Source organism: Coenobita brevimanus, chromosome 23, assembly GCF_032717465.1.
Source record: "Coenobita brevimanus isolate Jiangsu-jjx chromosome 23, ASM3271746v2, whole genome shotgun sequence".
In the NCBI taxonomy this organism is placed as follows: Eukaryota; Metazoa; Arthropoda; class Malacostraca; order Decapoda; family Coenobitidae; genus Coenobita; species Coenobita brevimanus.
Window position 1 is genome coordinate 39,170,544 of NC_136976.1, and position 20,082 is coordinate 39,190,625.

A 20,082-nucleotide genomic window follows, 5' to 3' on the forward strand; every position below is an offset into this window, starting at 1 on the left:
TTTCTGTTTGAAGGTTGGGTTGAAACAGGGATATGTCATGTCTCCATGGTTGTTCAATCTGTATATGGATGGGGTTATAAAAGAGATACAAAGTAAGGCAGTGGATGTTGGAGTGGCCCTAATGAGAGAGGGCAGCATTTGGAAACTCCCTGTACTGTTGTTTGCAGATGATACTGTGTTGTTAAGTGAAGACGAAGAGGAGCTGCAATGCTTGGTGGATGAGTTTGGGAGAGTGTGTGAAAAACGGAATTTAAAGGTGAATGTAGTGAAGAGTAAAGTTATGGTCTTTGAGAGAGGTGAAGTCAGTGACTGTACAGTGAGGTTGGATGATGAGGAAATGGAAAATGTGAGTATGTTTAAGTACTTGGGTAGTGTGATGAGTAAGGATGGAAGTTTGGAGGGTGAAGTGCCTGAAAGGGTACAACAAGGAAGAAAAGTTGCTGATTCCTTGATGGCAGTGATAAGAAACAGGGAAGTAAGCATGGAAGTGAAAAAGTTATTACATGACAGTATTGTGATACCAACTCTGACATATGGAAGTGAAGCTTGGACGTTGTTGGAGGGGCACAAGTCAAGAGTGAGAGTAATGGAAATGAATTACTTGAGAGGAGCCTGTGGAGTCACATCGTGAGACAGACTGACAAATGAGGATGTGAAGGAGCGTTGTGGTGTCGATGTGGATGTGATAGGAAGCATTAGGAGAAACACACTGAGGTGGTTTGGCCATGTGGAGAGGATGGAAAGTGAGAGACTGATGAGGAGAGTGTATGTGAGTGAGGTGGAGGGGGGGAGAAGGAGGGGAAGGTCAAGGATGAGATGGAGGGATGGAAAGGAGAGGTATATGAGAGAGTGTGGGTGTGAATTGGGAGCAGGGCAGTGAAATGGCATTGGACAGGGTGATGTTGAGGTGATTTGTTTGTGGCCACCCCATATAAGGGATTAACCCCTTAACCACGGGGCGTCACTTTTGTGATGCTTGGGAGCAAGGGATCATACCGCTGGGCGTCACTTTTGCGATTCTGTGTTATTTTGAATTCGTCCGGGCTTTCAAGTGGTAGCTTGTAACATTTATCAATACTGCCAATGTCCAGCACTAGTCAGCACTCCTAATCTCATCTGTACTCCCATCCATTGTTGACAATTTAGCCATTTCTCCCCGTTCTTGACTCCCCTCCCTACCTTCCCTCCATTACCCGCTCCTCTTGCCTGCCAGGCTGTGATACGCTAAGTAAATCTTCCCTGGAATTTTCCACTGATTTCATCCATTGAAATAAGCCCTATGCCCTATTCTTATATGAAATAATATATACCAAAAAGAAATAAGATAAGTGAGATTGCCATACACCTGGAATTGGCTAATTATCACCTGACAACACCTCATGTGCACTCATTCGCTAATTTTCGCTGTTTATTTCCCCTTGAAATATGCCGTATAATCTGTTCTCGTACTAAAAATATATATAAGGAGGGAAGGGAGAAGCCTAAGTGATATTTACATTCACCTGGAACTACCTAATTTATAATGTATTGTCTAGATTTCCTGCCAATCATTTCACTGCGATATATTAGCAGCTGTCAAGAGGGTGACGTTGGCAGTAATGAATTTCCCTAGGTAGGCCACCCTGACCCACCCTTATCAGTTCACTATCATCTTCCAAGGTGAAGGTACGTCTGTTTGCTCCTGCTAACTTCCGCCGCTTTTCACCCCCATGCAAAGGGCCCTGTGACCTTTACCCCCTACTAAACCTCGTGTGGAAAGAGGTAAAGGGCTGACAATTGAAAGAGAGTGACTACGATCTTTCTGTTGAGTAAAACAGTGCAAGTGGAATTGTAAATAATGTGTAAATAATGTGTAAACAGCAAGTGAATGCAGTGAATGTAAATATAAGTGAACAGTGGAAAATAGTTTTATAAGATACTTCAAGTGATAGTGCATAACACAGTGTAAATAAAATAGAAATGTAAATAATGTAAATAAAATAAAGAACGTAAATAGAAATGTCTCTGAGTAGTATTATAAGAATACGAGTATATATACTAGGAGTAATGTAAGTGAAAGTTTCACTCTAGCATGTATGAATACTATGAGTTATGAGAGTGAAGGTGAAAGTGACATTCACTCTCAATGCTAGTATACAGGACGAGAAAGTGAATGCTACATATTTTACTGAAAGAAATTGAATGCCTACAGTGACAATAAACTACCATTACTGAAGGAAACTTATGGATAAAGACTGTAGATATATATAAGTGTTATATAGTAATAGAAATATAAACTGTGAGTGTTTTTATGAACAATAAATGACAACACCAGCGGCGAACTAGCGCAAGTGGGAAGGTCATACGCCCTCATAATTTTCATTGCTTTCACAGTGTTTTTTTTTTTTTTTTGAATATGGATTCCAAACTATTTGAGAATCATAGAATAGTGTTTCTAATGATAATATCAGGCTGTGGTAATCATATTACGGGTTGTCGGGAAGTGTAAAGTGGAGACTTCCTTACCCAACTTCAGAGGTCTCCACAAGTCCTACGGTACTCAACGAAGGCTCAACAAACACCCCAGGAGAAAGCTGAAGGTATGTGCCATAAGCATATGTGATTTTAATATTCTAGGACTAATAACTGATTTTTGGCAAATATTTTTAGAGAGTCTGTTGGAGCGTGAATATGCCCTCGGGTGCCGCAAGAAAAAGCAAATCAAGCCCGCGGTTAAAGGGTTAAGGCATCTGGCAATAGATAGATAGATAGATAGACATTAGTTTTTCATAACTCATGTATATACAGTATGAAGGTAGTAGATAGTTAGCTACCATCAGCCCAGGAAGGTATTACCATTAGAATGATATGTGCCTACAAGCATGGTAACACAATTATTGCTCTTAGGGAAGAAATTCAACTATAAGTAAATTGAATAAAAAAAATTCATTCTGACGTTCTCACGTTGTCTGTCTATCTATAGCCAGATGCCATAATCCCTTAAGGGGTGGCCATTTGTCTTATAGTTACAGTAGGTATGCACAGAACACGATCTCACAGTATGCGAATCTCATTGTACGCGAGGACCTATTTTTTATCAAATTTTAGTGTATTTTTTAATAGTACGTGAATTGAATTCGTAATAGGCGAGATGGCAGCAAAGAGTGGCCCAAATCCCGGGTTACCCCTAGGCCAACACAGAGCAGGAGACCACAGCAGAACAGCCTGCACCACCAGTGATGGAAAGTGGAGACTTGTCGATGATGAGGATTAGCCGGGTACTGTGTGCCCTAGATACATTCAAGGAAGAATTCAAGGACATTGAACACTGTCAGTTGTGAACGGAGGAAGTGATGACTTCACTGGACAAAGCCTTCCGCTACTACACAGACAGGCACAACCAGGAGGTTAACAGGAGGAAGCAAAACCTCATCACCCGTTACCTCCGGCCTCAAGAAAGTGAGGAATCACTCCCTTCAGCATCAGAAGAGCCATTTCCTGGGGAGGATCAAGAGGATGATGCAATGTCTAAGGTGTCATAAATAGACTTTGAAGGGTTTATGAACGAAGTGAGTGCATTAGCTAGTGAAAGTGTCGAAAGTGCTGGTGACAAGAGTCCATCAAGCCTGTTGTCCTCTTGGGTTAAGGTGAGCAGCCATATTCTTGTTGGTTTAGTTAGCCATATCCTTGTTGATTTAGTAAAGCCATAATCTTGTTGGTTTACTTTATCTTAGGTAATATGTCTTAGATAGTTTCCCTGTACAGTACAATACTTAGGTCTGAAAGGAGTCTCAAGGGTTACCGATGAAGGGGGGTTGCCACCCATATGTACTTTTTCCCATAAATTTATGTATTCACAGTACGTGAATTTCTAGTAAGCGACCTCCTCTGCCGCCCGTAAACTCGCGTACTGTGCGTACCTACTGTATGTGTTTTACAGGGAGGGACACTAATCCTCTTCCAACTCACATGTTGACATGTAGTGGATTGTTTATATGGTTATCACTCTTCACTGTAAATGGTTTCCTGTCTTACAGGAAGCAGTTAGGCATGTCACTAAATGTTAAGTCACCTGAAAAGGAAAGAAGAGTAATAAAAGGTGAAAAGAAAAGAAGATTAATAAAAGGTGACAGGAATGATGGGAGAAATAGGAAGAAAGGAGGGCAGACACAGAAGAAGAATGATAAAGGTTAAAGAAAAAGTAGACAGCTTTACATCAACTGAGTGGATGATGGTGAGAAATAGCAGGTGAGGAGGACAGGCACAGAAAAAGAATGATAAAGGTGCAGGAAGAGGTAGGCAGCACTACATCAAGTGAGTGGATGATGGTGAGAAATAGCAAATGAGGAGGACAGACACAGAAAAAGAATAATAAAGGTGAAGGAAGAAGTAGGCAGCACTACATTGAGTGAGTGGATGATGGTCACCACCACCTACCATATGTTTTATATCTGAGATATCTTTTTTCCCAGTCCTGTAATTTCCTAACCTTATAGCAAAGTAATTAGCTGATTTTGGCACTTGATTCAGCTTCCAGCCCTTAGAAAACCTCACTATGAGAATTTCTGAAGAGGACACATGGCACCATTTGATTTGAGATATCATTTACTATACATTATATACTATACAGCATTTTGAAGCTACCAAGATACACAGGAAGGTGATATTGTTTTGTGAATTTTAACTTTTGCAGAATATCAGTGTATTAACATTTCTTATTTAACAAAATGAAAATGATCAGCATATAAACATATTATTTGCATATTGAGGTTAACTTTAATTAGAGGTAGAATACTGAGGCTTCTTTATTGACTGGAATACCAGATGTTCACTTTGACTACTGCTGTGGCAGGTGTTGGATGGTGGTGAGCATCATCACTCACTGCATGTAGTGTTGCCTGCATTATTCTTAAGTACCTCTACACTGAGTGACAAGCCTAATGGTTTCCTGTAACCCAGGAAATCATTTACACCACTGGGTTGTAACCACAGCATACCGTATAACCAGAAAATGGGGGTGATGTGGAACCTACTATAGTTACCTTGTTAACTGGGTGGAGAGGTGCATATGTGACATCAATCCAGGGACCAAACCTGCACCACTTCCTTGCATCTCGCTGTGGCAAAACTTTGTCCACCACAAGGGAACATTGATTCACAGGACAGTCATGCAGAGTGGCTGCTTGCCTGTGGTTGGTGGGTCTTCTCAGCCAGACAGACAGGGATTGCTCTATTACTACTACTGCTACTATGGTAATCCATCAGGATGTTTTTTCACTCAGTGCTTTATCATTCGGAGGTGCCCTAGAAAGTGACTTCAAGCCACTTATGAAGCCATTCAGGCATTGAAAGTGGTGATGGGAGGCAGGAAGTTGGAGAGTGGAAGCCATTTCATCCAGGCACTCTCAGATCTATTTTGTTGAAGAACTTTCTGTGTTGTGATAGTTAGGTGCATGAGGTGAATAATGTGTTGTGGCATGAGGGACTGCATTACAGTGAGGTCATAGTGAATTGTATGTATGTTGTATTTTGCATTGGTAATCAAGCAGGAATGGGTGATGGTCTCATTGTAGATGTACTTGTCTTACTTTGGGAAGGACAGTTTGTGAGGGATAAATATCTGGTGGAGATCCATGAAGGGTATTGTTTGGATGGAAGTTTTTCATGGCTGTGTTTGTGTACATGACTGTGAAGTGAAGGATGGAGGATGTTTTGGAAGTTATTTGTTTTATATATCTTTGTGGTGGGATGGTACAGCATTAAGTTACATTGATGGAATTGATCCTGGTCTGATGCAGTGAAATGTGTACCTCTCTTGTTCATTTCATTTGTTGGGAGTTTTTAGTTTAGTGGTACAAATGATCTGTGGTCTGTCTTTGTCATCATCTTTGTCATAATTATCATCATCATCATCATCCCAACCTACTTTTTCCACCAAAGGATGGGGTTAGGTAGGCCCCAGGAAGCAGGAGAGAGAAAATGCTGTAGAATACTAATCAGCAGCATGATTTTCCATGTTTGTATCTGTTAAGGTGGTGTTCCAACATGGGCTTGTGTAATTCATTGTCATTTGAATGAACTGTTTATAGACTGTTTTCACTTATTCCTTTTGCTCTCCAAAGGTATTGCCTGTATATTCTCAAGATACTGAGTTTATAATAACCCTCACAAGGCAATATAACTGAAGAAAAGAAGCTCAGTTATTCTCTCACTCCTTAGCTCAGTTAATATGAAATACCAGTAATTCCTCCTGTCATCACATCTAATGCCTGTGTGCTGTTGAAATCTGCTTAAAACCATTTCCTATGGTGCCATCAAAACTTGCTTAGTATAAGTGAAAAATGGCTTTTTGGTAGTGCAAATAAACTGTGTCTTAAGGAATGAACTGTGTTTTGCACAACCCATTCTGTGAAAATGGATTTTGACTATAGCGAATAGTATTTATAATGATAAACTTTGTGTTCACAGTGGGCTCGCAGTTTGGGAGAAAAGAGCTCTCCCAAGGTTCGCATTCCAGTGTTTCCTGCCGAACATTTTTATTTGCACACAAGGTAAGAAGCTTTTTCGTTTAATTATTCTTGTTTCATTTGTGAAGAATGTATACAGTCATTACAGCTAGTGATGAGGAATCTCAGTGGAAGAGTTGATACAGGTCCAGTAAGTGATGTAAAATAATGAAAAGTGTCATTTTGTAGTGCCTCGGGAGAATGATAATAGATGACACCTTAAGGACATGGGATGTATAGTTGTGCATAAATAATTAATGTTTTTAAATATACATGATACAGGAAGACTGAAGAGAATATTGAAGGGAGTTTTGACTGATTATGAACTTTTAAAGAAAAGGATGCATGGGAGCCTTACTGAAACAAGAGTCGTAAGAATTTAGTGTGGAGGTTTGCTGGTGGATGTGAGATGAAAAATTGAGAAGAGTATGAATGATAATGGAGGAGAATAGATGAGAATAATACTTAGAGCAAAAGATTACAAGTGGAAAAGCTTAGAAACAGATCAACTGCAGATGAATATACAGTAATGAAAATGTTGAGTTGAAATCAGTGAATTGGAAAGAAATGGATTTGGAAAGTTTATTGAGGGGATAAAAGTAGTGTTTAATTAGAAATGTCAGAGCTTTTTGTGGTACTTTAAAGATGTTGTCTTGTAAGGACTGTACAGCTTTGTGTGATGTGGGATTAAATTGAGCAGTAAAAAAAAAAAAATGAAATGGATGGAAATCACTTATCACTTATGGAAAGTGTTGTTTGGGCACCCATGGAAAAGGGATTGCAGCCACTTATGAAACCGTAGACATTAAAAACGGTAACTGTGGGAATCATCCCAATGCCATATAAGGTTTGAAGACCTTTCCCCAGTGATGTCAGTAATCATCCATTCTTGAAAAGAGTGTTTTGGTAATAGGATTGTGCAGTCCCATTTCCCACTAGAGTTTCTGTGGAAGGATTATCCCCTCTTTTTGTTTTTATGGCTGTGCTTGGTGCAGTGTGGGAAAGGAAGGGCCTGGAAAACTGGGCGCTTTCAAAAGTCACTTGCTACAGTGAAAAATGGTTCTTTGGCTTTGCAAGAAGCTGTTTTTCATTCTGACTTGTCAGTAGTTTTGAAAAAGTGCTTCCCAAAACTTAATCCTGTTCTAGCTAAATTATTCAGGCTATGCTTATGTACATTTTCATTCACCATTTCTTGGAAAGAAGCCAACATCCACCTTGTTCCAAAGAATGGACATTCCTCTGATCCCTCTGATTACGGACCTATAGCTATTTTCTCTTCTCTTCGTAAAGAATTTGAGACTGTCATTAAACCTCTCGCGCACCCATAAGTTTCAGTAAGTTTTACGGAACACAATTTTATTCGATTGGCCACCCGGCGAGCCCACCCACGTTCCGCTGAAAACACATATTTTCACCTTATTTTCGTCAACCAAACCTCTATATACTGCCGTGAAACCTACATCATCTTATTTGTCGATGTTTGTTCTAGCTGATAAGCACAAAAAAAAAAGAAAGAAAGAAAAACGCGAATAAAACTACATTAGGCCGGCGTGAATAAACATTTTGCAATGCCAATCTCACTTCTCAACATCACAATTCAAATGTTTTCAATCATACAGGAAAATGTTATTAGCAGTTTTGATAGAGAATTTCATCAGCTTTCTAAAGAACTTTGTCCGGTTGTGATACAGTTTGTAGTTTTTGAGAAAATAGCCAAAAACTGAAAGCCATTAAAAACAAAACAAAAAATGATTTTTGTTCAGGGAGCTCTACCGCAAAACTTTTCTTGCACACCTTATGTTTTTATTTCATAATATTGCGTAGAATTTCATGAGCTTTCTCATGGTCCCCGCAGATTTTTGATACGCCTCATAGTTTCCAAGTAAATCACAAAAAATTACTGGGTTCTCATGGCTGTGCTGCACTTTCGTAATGCGCACACACGTTTTCGTTTTCGTTTTCGTTTTCGTTTTCGTTTTCGTTTTTAAAGGCTCCAACATGCTTGCATGTGTCGGCCTTGGTCACCTAATGGCGGCTCTCCATGCTGCACGATCCATTGCAGCCTCCCTGTTCAGTCCCTTAACCCTAAGGTCACACTTAATGACCTCGTCCCATGTCTTTCTCGGTCTACCCCTCATAACCCCACCCCCAATATTAACACTTCTCACCTTCCTCACCCAACTATCATCCCCCATCCTCTCCACATGTCCAAACCACCTCAATCTACCTCTCCTCATCACAACACCAATACACTCCAGTCCCATCCTACCTCTCAACTCTTCCATTGTAAACCCAGCCCCTCCAGGCCTTGGACGCGGGGACGCACTGCACATCCACCTAATCATTGTCATTTCTGTACGTCTGAGCCGGCGAATGTCTTCCTCCTTCACTGCCCAGGTCTCACTGCCATACAGCATTACACTCCTAACACACGCTGCATACAAAGACCCCTTAGCACGTAGGGAGAGCCCCCTCAATGTCAGGAGAGGCAAGAGCTCCCTGAACTTCTTCCAACCACTTCTCACCCTAGCCACAGAGCTAGCTCCAGCCCCACCTCCAGCACACAACATGTCTCCTAAATAACAAAACTCTTCCACACACTCAAAGAAATTCACCAGCAAGTTCAATTCTTTCACGTCTGACGATCTCCACCTGCTCACCCGACACGCCGTACATAAAATCAGCATTATCTACTTGATCTACCTCTGATACCACTACATCTCTTATGCACCCATTTATCACACACACCGCACAAGATGGAATTACTTCCCACGCCTTTGTGGCAAACTGCACATGGCCACTCTCCCTCGTCTTTGACAGTACCGCCACCAACCCTAGATATCATCACTTTTGTTTTATCTGCATTTACCCTTAAACCCTTTTGCCCCATACCATCTCTCCACTTCCTAAACCTTTCCTCCGCCTCCCTTTCATTCTCTGCAATCAACACCAAATCATCAGCATACAACAACTCCCACGGGAGTCCGTTTCTAAAGTCACGTGAAAAGGGCTTCAAGTACCATGATAAACAACATGGGACTCAAGACTGACCCCTGATGCACACCAACATTCACGGAAAACTCATCACTCAAATCTCCATTCACTCTCACCTGGGTGTGAGCACCCACATACATGGCCATAACCACCCTAACCAGCCACTCCTCCAAGCCAAGCTTTCTCATTGCCCACTTCACCACCTCTCTAGGGACTCTGTCAAAGGCCTTTTCCAAATCAACAAAAACAAAATAAAGATCCCTTCTCCTACCAATATATTTTTCCTGAAGCTGTCGAACAATGAATATGGCATCAGTGGTCCCCCTACCTGGCATAAACCCAAACTGCATCTCATCAATATTCACTCTTTCTCTAATCATACCTTCTAAAACTCTCTCCATTACCTTCATTATCTGATCTAAAAGCTTTATACCTCTATAATTCCCTCTTTCCAGGGCATCACCCTTCCCTTTATACACATTTACAATTACACTCTTCAGCCAATCATCTGGGACAACACACTCATAAATAATCCTATTTATCAGGTCAGTGACTAAACTCACCCCTATATCGCCTGAGGCCCTTCAACATTTCGGCAGTCAACCCAGACACACCTGCTGCCTTCCCCACCCTCATCCTGCCTATTGCCTCACTCACAGTAGCAGTATCAATCAAAGGCCAAGGGCCAGACACTGGATCTGCTGGCTCCAAACCTTCCCTGTCCCAGTCAAACTCCTCATTCAACAACCGGTTATAATGCTCTCTCCATGCATCTTTAATATCCTCACTGTTCACCACTACCCTTCCTTCATCATTCTTCACACACTGCTCACCTATGATATCCCGATTATCCCTCTTCACCTGACCTGCCACCCTAAATATATTTTCCTTTCCCCATGATTGAGGTTATCAAGTAATTGTCTCTGTGACTCAGACTTTGCCCTGTATACCTCTCTCCTAGCCCTACGCTTGGCAGCCAAATATTCCTCTTTGCTACCACCCTTCTTCCATTCCCGGAAAAGCCTTCTTTTCTCCTTAATTGCAGCTTCTACACCCTCATCCCACCACCAAGTTACTTTATGTCTTGGTGGTCCTCTTGTCCAGCCGCATGTTACATTAGTAACTCTCAAGAAATTGTTCTTGAGGGCTCTGTACTGTTCATTAACGCCTCTGTCTACAGCTCCCTGTTCAGCCACCACTCTCCTCAACTCGCTATAGAAGGCATCCCTTACTACTTGGTTTTTCAGCTTCCATATTTTCCTCCTAGGTACATAAGTCCTCTTTTTCATCATTTGTTCTTTAAGCACCATATCACAAATCAATAGTTTGTGCTGCTGCACACACTCCTCACTTCCTATAACTTTAACATCCCTCACTAACCTCCTATCGGCCCTCCTAACCAGAAAATAATCTATCTGACTGCTATTTCCCCCACCAACTGTTATATTCCCGCTTACGTAACAACGACTTTTTATCAGAGATGTTACATTGTTATGTCCTGTACATATGTAGAATTTACTGCTCTTTATCATGGTTCTTACAGGAAATCGATACGTCCAGTAGTTTTTGAGTAATTGGCTGACAAAATGAGATTACTCCTCTGGGTGCTGGCTACTTTTACCGCAAGTGAGAAAAAAAACACACTCTCTTCCCCCGCCTTTTTCTACAAACTTTGCCCCCAAAGGCTTATATTTTGGTAATGATAATTCACTCATCTTTATCGTGGTTCTTACAGGATATCGATACGCCCAATAATTTTCGAGTAATTGGCCGACAAAAATTACTCCTCAGAGCGCTGGGTACTTTTACTGCAAGCGAGAAAAAAACACACACCCTGTTCCCCCTCCTTTTCCTACAAAATATGCTCCCAAAGGCTTATATTTTGGTAATGAACATATGTATAATTCACAGATCTTTATCATGGTTCTTACAGGAAATCGATACATCCAATAGTTTTCGAGTAATAGGACGACAAAGCTAGATTACTCCTCTGAGCGCTACCAAGTTTTACCGCAAGTGAAAAAAAAAAACTTTCTCTCCCCCAGTCTTTACGTGACGACTGTGCTCCCAAAGCCTTTTTTTTTTTTTTTTTTTTTTTTTTTTTTTTTTTTTAATGTACAGACTGTAAAATCTCCAAGAGTTGTTTTTATAGTGCTGTAACGTACTTGATGTGACCACAACTCTTTTTCTTAGTTACTGCAAACGAAGCTGTACTTTCAGTCATATGTGTAATATGTAGAAGGAAATAGTTATTTGTGTGAAAAATATAGGGGTATTGATATAGGTCAGTATACTATCTATCTATCTATCTATCTATCTATAGCCCGACGCCCTAATCCCGCAAAGGGTGGCCGCAGACAAAACGCTGTCACTCTGTCACCCACCATTTGACTACCCTCCCCCCAACTCACCCCCCCCCCTCCCTCATATACCTCTCAACTCCATCCCTCCACCTCATCCTCGGTCTACCCCTCCCTCTCCCTCCCTCCACCTCACCTACATACACCCTCTTAGTCACTCTTTCATTCTCCATTCTCTCCACATGTCCAAACCACCTCAGTGTATTTCTCCTAATCTTCTCAACCACATCCACATCTACCCCACAACGTTCCTTCACTTCTTCATTCGTCAACCTGTCCCTCCACGTCACTCCACATGCTCCTCTCAAGTAACTCATTTCCACTGCTCTCACTCTTGACTTGTTCCCCTCTTGCAAGGTCCATGCCTCGCTTCCATACGTCAGGGTAGGGATCACAATACCATCATGCAGTGACTTCTTAACTTCCATACTCACCTCCCTATTTCTCATCACAGCTTTCAGAGTACCAACAACCTTCCTTCCCTGCTGTACCCTTTCACGTACTTCATCCCCCAAAGTTCCATCCTTACTCATCACACTACCCAGGTACTTGAATGCACTCACATTCTCCATATCCTCACCATCCAACCTCACTGCACACTCTGTGACTTCATTCCTCTCAAACACCATAACTTTACTTTTGTTTACATTAAATTTCAGCTTCCTCCTCCTACACACTGTCCCAAATTCATTCACCAAACCTTGCAACTCCCATTCATTTTCACTCAACAATACTGTATCATCAGGAAACAGCAACACCGGAAGCTTCCAAATCTCACCCTCATTCATTAGGGCCAGCCCCACATCCCCTGCCCTACCTTGCACCTCCTTTACAACCCCATCCATATATATATTAAACAGCCATGGAGACATCACACACCCCTGTTTCAGTCCCACATTGAGATCAAAGAACTCACTCAGCTCACCATCCACTCGCACCGTAGCCCTAGCTCCCTCGTACATACTCTTCACAGCACTCAGCAATTTCCCCTCCACTCCATATATTCTTAATACCTTCCACATACCTTGCCTATCTATTCTGTCATAAGCTTTCTCCAAGTCCATGAAGGCAGCATACACTTTCCTTCCCTTCTCTAGATACTTCTCCACTAAACATCTTAGAACAAATATCTGATCTACACACCCTTTTCCCTTCCTAAATCCCCCTTGTTCTTCTCCAACTAGCTCCTCTGTCATATGCCTAACCCTATCAATGAGTATTCTACCAAATATTTTACCAGTCACACTAAGAAGGCAAATACCCCTATGGTTACCACATACTTCTCTCTCCCCTTTTCCTTTGTACAGAGGAACAATTATACCTGATTTCCAGTCCTCTGGAACCCTTCCCTCTTCCCAAGCCAATCTACACAACTTCCATATCCACTCCACAACAATCTCACCCCCATACCTAAGCATTTCACCACACACTCCATGAATTCCTGGGGCCTTTCCCAGCTTAATCTTCTTCATCGCTTCCACTACTTCCGCTCTACTGATCTCTTTCCCCCTCCTCTCATCTCTTCTTCTCCCAGCCATTCCCCAACCACTTATACTCACACTGCTTTCACTCTCTACATTCAACAAATCCTCAAAGTGCTCCTTCCATCTCCTCAATTTCTCTCTCTTCTCCACCAACAATCTGTTATTCCTATCTGTCACTCCCCTATTATTTCCCCTTTCACACTGCCTTACTTTCTTTACCTCCTTCCAAAACAATTTCGTACTCTCCCTCCATTTCACACTCAGATTCCTCCCAAACTCTTCATCCACTTTCTTCTTACTCTCCTTCACCAGTCTCTTAACCTCCCTTCTCCTGCTCACATATACCTCTCTCTTCTCTCTCTCATCTTCTCCCCTACCTCTACTCGCTAACCATTCACTATATGCCTTCTTCTTTTGTTCCACAGCTCGTTTCACCTCATCATTCCACCATGCTGTCCCTTGTACACCCTTGCATCTCCTCCTCACTCCACAAACCGCCTCACATGCTGCGCCTATCTCTTCCGTGAATATATTACATATGTCTTCCACCCCTTCCATCTGCTCTAGCTCATACCTTCCCAATCTTTCTTCCACTATGCTCTTATACTCTGTCATTTTCTCACTGTCTTGCAATTTCTCCCCTCTTCTCACAGGAGCTGCTTCCTCCTGTCTTGTCCTTCGCCTCCTCAACCACTTTCTTTGCATCTTTACCTTGGCCATCACTAAGTGATGGTCCGAGACTCCATTCCCCCACCCTCTCCACACTCTTGCATCCAACACTTGTCTTCTCATTCGCTCATCCACACACACGTAGTCTATCATTGCCTTTCGTTCAACAAGTTCACCATCCATCCTCCTCATGACTCTCCATGCATACCGGTGGATCATCTTATGACGAAAGTAGGTGTTGGCTATTGCCAACCCCTTACAAGCACAGATGTCCACCAAAGCACTACCATTCCCATCTGTTTCAACTGGCACACCCCACTGACCAACCACTCCATCCACTCGTACATTCCCAACTTTGCCGTTCATGTCTCCAATCAACAGCACTCTCTCGCTCCTCTCAGACTTGTCCATACATGCTTCTACTCTCGCCCAAAACTCATCTTTCACTCTTGCCACTCGATCCTCTGTTGGAGCATACACACATACAATCGCCCATACTTGTATACCTACTTTCATTCTCACCCATACAATCCTTGCACCCACTGTTCCATACTCTCTTATATTCTCCTTCCACTTCTTGCTTATCATCAGACATACTCCCTCTCTTGCCCTCTCATTCTCACTGACTCCCGCACATATACCTACACCATATTCCCATTCTTTCACCCTTTCACCTTACCATTTAGTTTCAGTCAGTCCGCATATATCCACTTTTGCATCCTCAAGCACCTGAACAATCTCTCTCTCTTTCACTTCATCATTCACTCCTCTCACACTCCATGTTCCCACCCTAAGAATGTCCTTTGTCCGTTCCTTAGTCGTCAACGTATGGTCCGTCCGGGTCCGAGGCGCTTTATTCGCTTTTTTAGTTAGTTCTTTTTACGGGGTGGGGCACTAACCCACCACCAACCCTTTTAGTCACCTCGTACGACAAGCAGAGGTACTGGGGGAGTATTCTTGAAAACCCCCCTCCCCTAGGGGTGTTGAGCTGCTTGCAGGACCTTGTGGGATATGAAGATGAGGAGTTATGTAGTGTGTGAGGCTGTGTGTGTGTCTGTGGTTGTGTAATTGTGTGTGTGTGTGTGTGTGTATTTACCCATTTGTAGTATACAGGAATTGAGCAATGCTCGTGTTGTCCTGTCTCCAAATCCACATTTATCAAGTCTACCTTTACACACATGAATGTTTTTCTCATGCACCACCTCTTTGTCTAAGTCGTTCCAAATATTTATGTATTTACCTAATATACCTAATTGTGATATACACGGAATGTACTATGCTCGTGGGTTTCTGTCGCTGTTTCTAAATGTCAAATTTAGCTTTAAACTCGTTTAAGTTTCTAGACTGGACGATCTTTTTGTCCAGGCTATTCCATAAGTCTATTCTTCTGTGAAGAAAGCTATATTTCTTGATATCCTTCAAGCAGCTTGACTTTTTCAATTTCATTCCGTGTCCTCTTGTTGCTCTCTTATCCCATACAAACAGATCTTCTTTGTCAATTTTATCTACTCCCACCATGGTCCTGAACACTGCAATCATGTCTCCCCTCTTTCTCCTTTCCTCTAAGGAAGGCAAATCCAGCTTTTCCAGCCTCTCTTGGTATGACAAATCTGTCAGACTGTGGACCATCTTGGTTGCTGTTCTTTGTATTCTCTCAATCTTGTTAATATCTTTCTTTTTGTGTGGGGACCACACTACCGCTGCATATTCTAACCTGGGGCGGATCATGGCCACTATCAATTTTTTCATCATCTCATCCATATAATGAAATGCTACTCTTATGCTAATCAAGAGTTTATAAGTCTCTCCAACTATCTTGTTAATGTGCTTTTCTGGTGACAAACTATCTTGGACCAGCACTCCCAGATCTTTCTCTGCTCTCATTTTTGTGATTAATTCATTACCCAACAAATAATTCAGTGATGGCCTCGTGGTACTTTTACCCATTTCCAATATTTTACATTTCTTTACATTAAATTTCATTTCCCATGTCCGGCTCCAATCGTGTATCCCATCCAAATCCTCCTGCAGCATTTTACAATCCTCCTCAACCTCTACCTTCCTCAGGATCTTTATATCATCAGCAAACAGACTTGCATAACTGTTCACTCCATGTACCATGTCATTTACGTAAATCAGGAACATTACTGGCGCCAACACCGAGCCTTGAGGGACTCCACTTGTTACTTCCCTCCATCCAGATATCCTCTCCTTTATTACTGTCCTCATTTGTCTGTCTCTCATCCATTCCAGGAGTTTCCCCTTCAGTCCTCCTATATATTCATGTTTCCACATTAGTCTCTTATGGGGTACCTTGTCAAAGACCTTCTCTAAGTACACACAATCCACGCAACCATCTCTCTCCTGTACCACGTCAATTGCTCTTGAGTAAAAGCTCATCAAGTTAAAAACACATGACCTTCCACTTCTGAATCCAAACTGACATTCATCCAAAATATTCATCTCTTCTAAATATTTTATCCATCTGTCTTTCAGGATTCTCTCGCACAATTTTGTGACCGTGCTGGTTAGAGACACTGGTCTATAATTATAGGGGTTCTTCCCTGTTTCCTCCCTTATAAATTGGTACCACATTTGCCCTCTTCCATTCTTGTGGCACTTTCCCCTCTTCCAGAGAACACACGATTAAACTGTGAATTTTATCCGCCAGTTGTTCTCTGCATTCCTTCAGTACCCAATTAGAAATTCCATCAGGTCCTGGGGCTTTCCTTACATCTTGAGTTTCCAGAAATTTATACACTTCCTGTACCTCCACTTTTATATCTTTTAGCACTGGTACATTTCTAATCACTCCCTCCCCTTCCACAAACTCTTTTTCATTAGTGAAAAGCGATTGGAAATGTTTGTTCATTATTTCAGCTTGCATTGCTGCATCTTCATAGACCTCTCCTTTTCCTTTCAGTTTGGTGATTCCTTCCTTTTGTTTCAGTTTGCCATTAACAAATCTATAAAACAGTTTGGGTTCGTCCTTGCATTTGTCTATTATACCTTTTTCAAAATTCCTTTCTTCTTCACTATGTATTCTTGTGTATTCATTTCTAGTTCTTTTATATTCTTCTTTTGTTCTGTTGTTATCTCTCCTTCTCCAATTGTTCCACGCCTTATCTCTCTCATTTTTGGCTATCATACACCTTCTATTAAACCACTCCTTTTTCCTATTTCTTTCCCTCTTACTCTTGGTACAAATTTTTCCACTCCCAAATTATAGAGGTCTAGAAAGATATCCCACTTCCTCTGTATCTCTCTTGTTTCTCTGAATTTTCTCCAATCCGCATTTTCAAAAAAGTGTCTCAATCCTGTAAAATTTTGCTTTCCCAATGTTGTATCTTCCCTGTCTATGAAGCTTGTCTCTTGGCTTGACGTTCCCTATTAGCATCTGGAACTCAGTGACCACATGATCACTTTTTCCTAAAGGACAGAGATATTTCAATGATTCTTTTACATCGGGTTCTTTGGTAAACAGAAAATCTAATCTTGCTGGTGTGTCCTCGCCTCGAAACCGTGTCTCTTCTTTGACCCATTGCGTCATCACATTATTCATTATTATATTTAATAACATTGTGCCCCACAAATCCTCGCCGCCTCCTGAGTACCATTCCTCCCAGTTCACCTCTTTGCAGTTAAAGTCACCCACCAAAATTATATGATTACTTTTCTCAATTTTTTTTTGTAAATAGCTAGCCATATCTGACAACATCTCCTGGTATTCGTCATCCTTCCGTGCTCTCGTCTTAGAGGGAACATACACTACCGCCATATCTCTCTTAACATTCTCTCCAGTTTCCAATTTCATAAATATCACTTCAGCCCTGCCTTCTCCCATTTCCACAGTATCTACATTTATGTTGTTCTTCACTGCTGTCATCATTCCTCCTCCCGTTTTTTCTTTTCTGTCTTTTCTCCACAGTTTGTATTTACCATCTCCCAAATGAACATCGATATCTTCTCTTAATTTGGTCTCTACAAAGCACATGACATCAGGTTCATGTTCTCCCAAGAAATCGTTAATTTCGGCCCTTGCCGATATTAAACCATCAACATTAGCATACTGTATATCACCTTCAAATTATTTTTGATGTTTTTTATACCCTCTTCTCTCCTACTCTTCGTCAGTACCACTTCCTCAACTTCTGATCTTTCACAGCCATCACCCTTAGTTTCCTTCACTTCTGTTTCCTTAAACACCACTTCTTTACTTTCATATCCAATACTCTCCAAAAAAAAGTATTACATTCTTCCTGTGTGTGTGTGTGTGTGTGTGTGTGTGTGTGTGTGTGTGTGTGTGTGTGTGTGTATTTACCTATTTATTAAACTATTTGTAGTATACAGGAATTGAGCAATGCTCATGTTGTCCTGTCTCCATATCCACATTTATTTAGTCTACTTTTACACACATGAATGTATTTTGCCTTCACCACCTCTTCGTCTAAGTTGTTCCAAATACTTATGTATTTACCTAATATACCTAATTGTGTTATACAGGAAATGAGATACGGTTATGAGATCCCCTGTCTGTTTCTCAGTAAGTCAAATTTAGCTTTAAACTCATTTCAGTTTTTAGACTGGACGATTTCTTTGTCCAGGCTATTCCACAGGTCTATAAGGAAAAGTATATTTCTTGATATCCTTCAAGCAGCTTGACTTCTTCAATTTCATTCCGTGTCCTCACGTTGCTTTCTTATCCCATACAACCAGATCTTCTCGGTCAATTTTATCTACTGTCATGGTCCTGAACACTGCAATCATGTCTCCCCTCTTTCTCCTTTCCTCTAAGAAAGGCAAATCCAGCTTTTCCAGCCTCTCTCTGTATGCCAGATCTACCAGACTGGAGACCATCTTGGTTGCTGTTCTTTGTATTCTCTCAATCTTGTTTATATCTTTTTTCTTTGTGTGGGGACCACACTACTGCTGCATATTCTAACTTGGGGCGGATCATGACCACTATCAATTTTTTCATCATCTCCTCATTCATATTATGAAATGCTACTCATATGTCAGTCAAGAATTTATACGTCTCTCTAACTATCTTGTTAATATGTTTTTCAAGTGACAGACTATCCTGGACTAGCACTTCCAAATCTTTTTCTTCTCTCCTTTTGTGATTGGTTCATTACCCATCAAATAATTCAGTGATGGCCTCTTGGTACTTTTACCCATTTCCAATATTTTATATTTCTTTGCGTTAAATTTCGTTTCCCACATCCGTCTCCAATCATGTATCCTATCCACATCCTCCTGCAGCATTTTACAATCCTCCTCAACCTCTACCTTCCTCAAGATCTTTACATCATCAGCAAACAGACTTGTATAACTGTTTACTCGTCTACCATGTCATTTACGTAAATCAGGAACATTACTGGCGCCAACACCGAGCCTTGAGGGACTCCACTTGTTACTTCCCTCCATCCAGACATCCTATTCTTTATTACTGTCCTCATTTGTCTGTTTCTCAAAAAGTCTCTCATCCATTCCAGGAGTTTCCCCTTCAGTCCTCCTATATACTCTAGTTTCCACATTAGTCTCTTATGGGGTACCTTGTCAAAGGCCTTTTCCAAGTCTAAATACACATAATCCACCAAACTGTCTCTCTCCTGTACCACGTCAATTGCTCTTGAGTAAAAGCTCAACAAGTTGTAAACACATGACCTTCCACTTCTGAATCCAAACTGACATTCAGCCAAAATAGTCTTCTCATCTAGATATTTTATCCATCTGTCTTTCAGGATTCTCTCACACAATTTTGTGACCATGCTGGTTAGAGACACTGGTCTCTAATTCAGGGATTCTTCCCTGTTTCCTCCCTTATAAATTGGTATCACACTTGCCCCTTTTCCATTCTTGAGGCACTTTCCCTTCTTCCAGAGATCTCACAGTTAAACTGTGAATTTTATCCACCAGTTGTTCTCTGCATTCCTTCAGTACCCAATTAGAAATTCCATCAGTTCTTGGGGCTTTCCTTACATCTTGAGTTTCCAGTAATTTGTACACTTCCTGTACCTCCACTTTTATATCTTTTATCACCGGTACATCTCTAATTACTCCCTCCCCTTCCACAAACTCCGTTTCATT

At 41.4% G+C, this 20,082-nt stretch overlaps 1 protein-coding gene across 1 annotated transcript in view; it reads left to right on the top strand.

Annotated features, from left to right (window-relative positions):
* Positions 1–20,082, top strand: part of LOC145392951 (pyruvate dehydrogenase phosphatase regulatory subunit, mitochondrial-like) — an 865,738-nt gene that overhangs the window by 214,240 nt on the left and 631,416 nt on the right. Inside the window, exon 8 of the mRNA XM_080267241.1 lies at positions 6,448–6,530. Within this exon, the coding sequence (XP_080123367.1) occupies positions 6,448–6,530 (83 nt within the window). The remainder of the gene's footprint in view (positions 1–6,447; positions 6,531–20,082) is intronic.